Here is an 8,652-nt window from a genome sequence, read left to right as displayed (position 1 = left end):
TTGATGAATCCCACACAATTTTGCAATTAAAATATCTGAAAAGAATATTTTTAATTCAGCATACTATAAGTTTTGTTTATAGTTTATATTTAAATTATGGGTTATAATATTTAAATTATGGGTTAATTCTTAAATTATGAGTTAATTATGGGTAATTTCAATTTTATATATTTAAATTACAGATGAGGTCTTAATCAGGTCTGGCAGGAGGCCTTTTAGAAGGTTCCTGTGGCCTCGGGCATGGGCAATGAGGGAGATAGTAAAGGTACTGACCTCTAACCTTGGGGGCCTGAGCCAGGAGGTGACACTGGGACAAGGTGTAGAAGGATGCATCAAAGTCTGGAAGGCAAAGGAGGGCAAGCAGAGTGCGTATCCAGTGGGATGGTTGGCTCTAGTAACAAAGAGGACCAACTGTGTAATGGCCCTCGCTCTCATGCTCGTGCGAGATGTTTCCAGGTTGACAGTGTGGGCTCTGCTCCAGTCAGTCATTCAGGGACCCAGACTGTGGGGCCTCTGCCGTCTTCTCCATGGGACTTCCAGGGTGGCCCCAGAAAAGGGGGATAAGCACAGAGGACTATTGGGGAGGAGACCTGTGGGCCAGGCCTACAAGTGGCCACATTGAATCTGCTCATAGACGACGGCCAGGACACGGTCACAGGGAACTGCAAGGAGGCTGGGAAATGCAGAGCATCTGAGTGTTCCCCGGGAAGGAGGGGAGAACAGATCTGGGTAGAGAGCGGGCAGTCACGGTGACTGGGGCACGCAGAGTGAATGTGCTCAGGGGTGACCAGAGGCGTGCTGGCAAAGGCCTAACAACCAGCTCTCCTGAAGGAAAAAAATTTTAATCATGACTGATAGCATCTGCTGCTTTTCTGGGTGTAAATACGCCTACCACCATCAGTTTCAAACTACCAGCATGATCACTGAACAAGGAGTTGGGAAGAGATGAGCGGTAGCAGCCTAATATATACTTCCGTTAGGGTTCTTCAGGGAAACACAACCAATAGGAGATATACATATATCTATCAAGGATATGTAAATCTCTTGATATAGATCTATATCAAGAGATTAAAATAAGGGATTGGCTTGCACGGTTATTGAGGCTGAGGAATCCCAAGATCTGCCGGCAGCAAGCTGGAGACCCAGGAGAGCTGCTGGAGTTCTAGTTGGAAGGCCAGCAGGCTCGAGACCCAGGAAGAGCCAGTTTTCAGTTCTAGTCCAAAGGCAGGAAGAAACCAACGTCCCAGCTCAAGGCAGTCAGGCAGGAGGAGTCCCCTTCTACCTGTCAAGGAATAAGAGGCATAAACCACAAAAGAGGCAAGACATTTATTTGGGATCTTAAGAATTGCAATTTGAGAGACACAGATTCAAGAAGAAACTCCAATGTGCTCCAGTTACAGAAGGGCTCCGGGTTTTTACGGGAAAAGGAAGATAAGTTGTATTGAAGAAGAGTTCATTGGAGCTGGATGAGGTGAGGCTAGGCTTGTACTTCATAGACTGGCTGGAGATTTGGTCATCAGGCAGCAGGCTAGACTCGTGCTTCATTGGTTGGTTAGCGATTCAGTCGTCAGCAAATTCCAATTTCATCAGTCCTTATGAACAGGATATTCTCGTTCTCACTGACGTCTTGGAATGTCGGTGGCGGACATGGTATACGTGCATGAGCCCCACTTCCTTAATGGCCTCCCAGCCCCATTTTGGAAGACTTGACATATGTTACTCCATTTTGTTGTTGCTGTCCACGTACTCATGGGAGGGTCAGCCTTTTTGTTCTATTCAGGCCCCCAACTGACTGGATGAGGCACACCCACATCAAGAAGGGCAAGATGCCTTATTCAGTCTACTGATTCAAATGTCCATTTCATCCAGAAACAGGGAAACACTCAGAATAATGCTTGACCAAACGTCTGGGCACCCCCTGGCCCAGTCAAGATGACATACAAAATCAACCGTCACAACAGTATTCTCACCATACAGATCCCATAGAAGTAAACAACTTTAAGAATGTAGACAATAGTAAAATAATTTGGAAGCGATGTGTGTTGAGAATATATTACCTTTGTATTTAATATAATTTACTTAATTGTAAGTTTATGTAATTTAATTTCTAATGATGTCTGTGTTAACGTTGCACAATTCTTGAAAATTTAACAAAACAATCAGCTCTCACGGCTGCTGGCGCCAGCTGGCTAGTCCAGCCACCACTGGGACGGACAGAAGCGACATGCTGGGGAGCTGGAGCATCAGCTGCCTGGCGACAGGGACAGAGAGCACTGGAAGCAGGAAGTCGGGGACACGGGTGCTGGTGACCACTGCGCAGGCACCTCAGACTCAGGGTCGCGTGTTTCCCTCCTTTCCTCTGGAACAGCACACTTTGTCCCTCCTGCAGCTTCTAGAATAGGAGAGCAGGGCTCTGTTATCTACACGACATCTTCATAAAAATTAGAGAAAGGTTCACCTTCCTGGTGGCAGATTCCTCTCTCCGTGCTAGAACACATGGCTTTGCCAGCAGGGCTCAAGCCCAGCCCCACTCCCCCCTCTACTGGACACCTGTGTGCAGTGCACAGGCTATACAACAGTACCTGTGACTGCGTGGAATGGAGCTGTCTCCTGTTGAGGCTTGGGATAGAGGCGCTTTTCCTCTTTCTGATTGGCAGCCTGATTGGCAAATGTGCCCCTCCCTGAGAAGAAGCCTCCCTTGGGGTGACAGCAGGCGGAGACTACCTGTGGTGGCCCCAGGCTCAAGGACATGCAGTCATCTTCTATAGTGGTGGTTCTCAACCCTGGTTTCACGCTGGATCACCGGAGGAACTTGTACGTCTCTCCATGACCAGCATACATGCCAGACCAGTAAATCGGAGCCGCTGGGGGTGGAATGCAGGAATTAGTTTTCAAAGCTCCCCAGTGTGCAGCCAAGGTTGAGAACGACGACTTGAAGCCATTCTGGCTCTGGGCCCATGGTGCTCGTGGGTGACCATCCCACCAAGATGTGTGTTTCAGCAGATGCCTTCTGGAGAGTTCGTCCCTCTCAGTCCTCTCCACCCACCCTTCAGCGCCTCGCGGTGCCTGGCGCAGAGCAACCCTTATAAAGTGGTGAAATGATGCAAGGCAGGAAACCGGTGAGGGACCTAGGACCACTGCAGGGAGGGGTGGGCTGTGCGGGCAGGCACCGGGCAGTGGGAAAGGAGCCATCTCTGTCTCCACTGCTAAGTGAGCCCTGTGTCTCCCCTCCTTGGTCTCGGTCTCCCACCTGTAAGTGAGGGGAGTGGGGCTTTTTTTTCAGATAAAACCATCGTGTTAATAGACCCCCTCATCCTGCTCTTGTCTGCACCTCCCCCCTCGCCGCAGCCCCAGAGGGACCTGGAGGACTCCCAGGGCCCTGCGGTGCAGGCTTTGTAAACTTCAGGAAGGAGGGGGCGCTCATGTCCCTTCCAGCTGGACCCCCTGGATCCCTTCATCCAGAGAGGTACTGGGAACACGGTCTGAGGGCAGAGAGAGGGAAAGCGCTCCTTTGCCCCTCCACCCCCCACCATTCTTGGGTGCAGAGTCTGGACTAGCTCCCGCCCTCTCCCCAGCTTAGCTCTGGGTTGGAGCCCAGAGCCTCTGTGGTTTTGTCCAATTCCAATGCTGATCCCCGGAAAAGCAGGCGATGAGCACAGTGACTTAATGTCATTGGGGGAAACAGCTGCACAGGAAAAATGCCCGGGGGTGATTTCTTAATCAAAACAAGTGTGAGTGGACCCAAACTAAGTCCTCAGGGCATTTTCCTGCCTCTGGTTGGAGGAAGTGGTCCAGGCTGCATTACTCAGAGGGCTTCGTGATTGCTCAAGACGTTGTCACTGGCCACGGGACTCGCTCCATGACCCTGATGTCAACATGAGATTTTCCAGCTCTGCATCCTCCCACCCCCTCCTGGGTGGCCTCTGTCCCAGCCTGACTCGGCCTCTACCTGGCCCGAAAGGGAAAGGAGGGTGATTCTGTCGTTCAGTGGTGTGGCTTGGATCTGCCCATCAAGTCAATATTCCTCATGGGCTTCCTGGCCTGAGGCCACCCGGAGGCTCAGGGTTGGGAGTGCAGGAGGGGCACTGGGCAGTTTAAGGGACACAGATAAGAGCCTGGGAAAGTGCTTAGTGGCTCCTTCTGGTGGTAGAATCAGGACATTTTACAGGGGACTTGCTCAGAATGATCACGCTTGTGTAGCTGAAACACTTATGCGAAAGGGCATTCCAGAGATAGGGAACTGCTCTTGGAAAGACATGGGAGCACACAGGAGCAGGAGCTGCACGTGCAAAGACACAGAGGCACACAGGAGCAGGAGCTACACGTGCAAAGACACAGAGGCACACTGGAGCAGAGGTTGCACGTGCAAAGGCATAGAGGCACACTGGAGCAGAGGTTGCACGTGCAAAGGCACAGAGGCACACTGGAGCAGGGGCTGCACATGCAAAGGCACAGAGGCACACAGGAGCAGGCAGTGCACGCGCATATGGTTGTGTGTAGCATCAGCACAAGATAGATTACAGAGGAAGGCATGGACAGTACCATGAAAGGCCTTGAATATTATATCAAAATACTTATTCACCCCTTTTGAGGAGTGGCTGAGGGCCAGAATAAGTGACTTGATGCTGAGTAAGACAGCTTTGTCTCTATGGACAATGCTGTCTCCCTTCATCCTGGCCATTTGACCCACCACATTCTGGTGATCCTTTTCCTCTCCAACCCTCCCCTCCTCTCCAGAATCTAGACTCCATCATCTCAGGCAGGGACTGCTGCAGTCGGCTCCCAGTGGACCTGCAGCCTCTGGACCCTGTGCCCTTCCAGCTGCTGGAGTGGTTTACACGTCACTGTGGCATTTGGGGATCAGTGGACACAGAGGCACGATAAGGATTAGGGAGGGAGCGTGTCTGTTCAAAGCAGAGAGGTCATTGTTCAAATCCCTCATCTTCCAACTAGTCTTCCAGCTGTGAAGAGGATCGCACTGTCCCCAGGCTGGGGAACCCAGCCTAGGCACAAGTGCCTAACAGGGCCTGTGCGGTGATCTCAGGGGCACAAAAGCAGATCCGAACCTCGGTTCACTGAGGGCTCTCAAGCTGGGAACGGTCCACAGGAAGTGGTTGGAATTTGGAGGGACTGGTACCATGGAAAAGCGTGAGCTGTAGAGACAGCCCTGGGTTCAGATCCCAGCCTGACAGGACTTACTGGGTGACTCCGGGCAAGCTCTTTAACATTTCTGTGCCTTATTTTCTTCATCTGGAAAGCCATGATAATAGCACCTGCCTCGGGGAATTTGAGAACTAAATGAGATATTGAATATAAAGCACCAATCTCAAGCACACATAGTAAGCGCCTAATAAATGAGAGCTATTACTGTGATTGCATTTCTCGGCCACTTTTAGGATCTTGAGGCTGAAACCCCCAGAAGCCCCAAAAGCCCCACTATCCACTCTCTAGAATTATGCTAATGTTACAGAGAAACATGGCAATTAGCAGAGATTCACTACTCAGTGCACGGTTTTTGAGATCTGACTACGTGCCGGCCCTGAACTAAGTGCGTCACGTGCATCCGTATTCCTGTCATCTTACTAAGGCGGCAGAAAGAGCTAACATCCCTAACGGGCATCTCCCTGCGGGTCCGGTCCCCTAAGGAGCTGAGGACTGCAGGCTGCAGGCTCCTTCCAAGACACACCTGTCTTTCTACAGCTGGAACCGTGCGCTCCTAACCCGCCTCCCGGGCCCTCCTGGCAGGAAAGAGCCGGCAGAGCGGGTCCCATTGGACGGGTCCTCGGCCACCCTCTCACGGAGAGCGTTCTCCCCCGGGGCCTCGGCGTGTTTCCTGCGGCCTCTCGTGGTCTCCGGCCGGCGGCGCGCACCCTGACCGGCCCTCCCCGCGCAGAGGGCGGATCCGCCCCCGGGACTGTCCGGCCGCCCCGCCCTCCGCACGGCCCCGCCCGGCCGCCCTGCCGCTCGCGCGGGGATGGACAGTGCCGCGTGCTCCCCGGCCAGGCGGAGGGACAGCCGGGCCGCCCCGCCCTGGCTCGGTGATTGATCAGCAGCCGTTACCGAGCCTCTTAATGGTTCGCTTGGATGGGAATTCCTTCTGGGATGGATGAATAATGCATTGAGGTTCATGTAGTCCAAGGCAAGCCGTCAGTCGGGAGCCCGGAGAGGGAGCCGACTGAGCCTGCCGGCGACGCCAGCGGCCATGGGGGCCCGGGCGGGGCATGAGGGGCAACTGAGCCAGAAGAGAAAAGAGAAGTGGATGACAGCATGACCGGCCCAGTGACTCGGGCCGGGAGGCGGCTGGAACATGCTGAGCCCAAAGATCAGGCAAGCCAGGAGGGGTAAGTCCAACTCCCTGGGGCGGATCTGGGCGCAGTGTGTGTCTCCTGGCGAACTGCGGGGACACTTAGCCGGCTGCCACGCTGGGGGTCAGAGGCGGCCCGTGTTCTGGGGCATCCTGGTGACTGACGCCCCTTTCAGCGAGGCTCCTCCGGAGTCGGTGGGGGTCAGACCTGAGACTGCAGAAGGGCGATGGCTGGCTTAGTGCCCAGTGGGTTTGCAGGCTTTACCCCATATTCCGTGTTTCGAAGAGTCCCTGGATTGCTCAAAGTGGCCAGGTGACAACTTTGGGAAAACTTTGTTCCTTTACCGAGGGAGAAATGCTCCAGGCTCAAGATTTGCCCCAGCAGCCCAGACAAAAGTGGCCCTCTAGGAAGGGCGATGCCCTGGCTTATCAGACAGCGGGGTCCAAGTGAGGATCCTCACTCCTGCTGCCCTTCCCGGGAGGCTGCTCTGCAGGACCTGCAGGAGCTACCACAGTTGGGCTGCAGGAAGTGATTCCTCAGGCAGGCCAGAGGCAGGCAGGCTCTCCCCGCGAGTACTCCTAGGAAGCTGTAGGGCCTGGAGATGGCGGTGTGGGAGCAGATCCAGCGACAAGTAAGAGATAGGGGGTCCAGAGAACCTGGCAGGAAGAACCTGGTTAGCGCCCCCAGCCAGCCTGTGTCCCTGCAGAGTGGCCGGGAGACTCAGGACAGCATTCCCCTAGACAGCAACTTCTTGGCCAGGGAAAGTGTCATTTTAGATATCATCTGTCTTTCAAGAATACAGAACGTGTCTTTTCAGATGGCCAGTGTCTGTGGAGGGCTGAGCCTCCCTTGTGAGCCATGAGCATGAGGACGGGTGGTTTGGTGGTGGCTGGAGCATCTGCCTGGGGAGCTGGGAAACAGTGCGAGTCTCACCCGGCGTGTGTGGCAGGACCCTCCAGCCCCTTGTGAGCTCACAGGCGGCACACCCATCTCATTAGCACTCCTCGGGCACTTGGATGGCTTTCCTGGGCGGGGCAGCCCTCAGAGTGTGATCAGAGCCATCAGGACCCCTCTGTGGGGTGCTCCAGATAGACTGTCAAGGGGGCAAAGGAGGGCTGGGCATGGCTCTTCTCAGGGAGGGGATGTAGTCTGGTGACCACCCCAGGGGTGGACCATGCCAAGCCCTTTAAGAGAGCTTCATCCACCCTCCCACTCCAGTAACATGCCAGCCACTGGCCACACGTGGCTGTTGAGCACTTGACATGTGGCCAGCCCAAACTGAGGAAAATACACACAAAATTTTGACTTGGCACACACACAGATGATGACTTGGCAGGAAAAAAAAGAATGTAAAATATCTCCTTAATAATTATTTTATATTGATTACATGCTAAAATGACAATATTTGGGTATATTGGGTTAAATAAAATATATTATTAAAATTAATTTTACCTGTTTTTTCTTTTACTTTCCTTTTTTTTTTTTTTTTGGTGAGGAAGATTGGCCCTGAGCTAACATCTGTTGCCAATCCTCCTCATTTTGCTGAGGAAGACTGGCCATGAGCTAACATCTGTGCCCATCTTCCTCTGCTTTATATGTGGGATACCTGCCACAGCATGGCTGGACAAGTGGTACGTGGGTACGCATCCAGGATCTGAACCTGTGGACCCTGGGCCGCTGAAGTGGAGCGTGTGAACCCAACCACTACGCCACTGGGCCGGCCCCTCTTTTACTCCAGCTACTAGAACATTTACAATTACGTACATGGCTCGCATTACATTTCTGTTGCGTGGTGCTGGTCTAGAAAGTGACCACTGCTTCGGCAAAGGGGCTCTCAGGAAGCCTGCCTTTGAAATCCCAAACTTCTTACAAACGGTTGTTCTAGGTCAGTGGTTCTCAACCAGGAGCAATTTTGCCCCCGAGGGGACATTTGGCATTGTGTGGAGACATTTTTGGTTGTTCCAGCTGAGGGGTGCTGCTGGCATCTAGTGGGTAGAGACCAGGGATGCTGCTCAACATCCCACAGTGCAGAGGACAGACCCCACAACAAAGAATTGTCTGGCCCCAAGTGTCGATAGAGCTAAGGTTGAGAAAGCCTCTACTAGATGATATTATCTGGTAAGATATGTTAAAAGTTGAAGGTTATGGTGCTGTTCATCAAATATTAATAAGATAATCACCCACACAAATGTATGATCATAAACCGTGACGAGAGCATAGATGACAAATGATGCGTCCAGAGGAGTCAGTGGTGCTTGAGCTATAGAATGGCGGGGAGCTGCTAGGCAAAGGGTGGTGGAGGGAGGAGGCCAAGTTCCAGGCAGGGAACAGCATGGGCACGTGCCAT

The 8,652-nt window shown here is 52.8% G+C and overlaps 1 protein-coding gene across 3 annotated transcripts in view; it reads left to right on the top strand.

The window, feature by feature from the left end:
* Positions 1 to 6,014: 6,014 nt before the first annotated feature.
* The window catches only part of ARHGAP22 (Rho GTPase activating protein 22), a 161,505-nt gene continuing 158,867 nt past the window's right edge, over positions 6,015 to 8,652 (top strand). For all 3 annotated transcript variants that reach the window (XM_058542851.1, XM_058542850.1, XM_058542849.1), the window contains exon 1: positions 6,015 to 6,341. In XM_058542851.1, coding sequence (XP_058398834.1) covers positions 6,308 to 6,341 — 34 coding nt within the window. In that variant the 5' untranslated portion in view covers positions 6,015 to 6,307. The remainder of the gene's footprint in view (positions 6,342 to 8,652) is intronic.

The sequence above is a fragment of the Diceros bicornis genome, chromosome 6 (assembly GCF_020826845.1).
Source record: "Diceros bicornis minor isolate mBicDic1 chromosome 6, mDicBic1.mat.cur, whole genome shotgun sequence".
In the NCBI taxonomy this organism is placed as follows: domain Eukaryota; kingdom Metazoa; phylum Chordata; class Mammalia; order Perissodactyla; family Rhinocerotidae; genus Diceros; species Diceros bicornis.
Note: the sequence above shows the minus strand (reverse complement) of the source record. Positions and strands in the feature narration are given on the sequence as shown.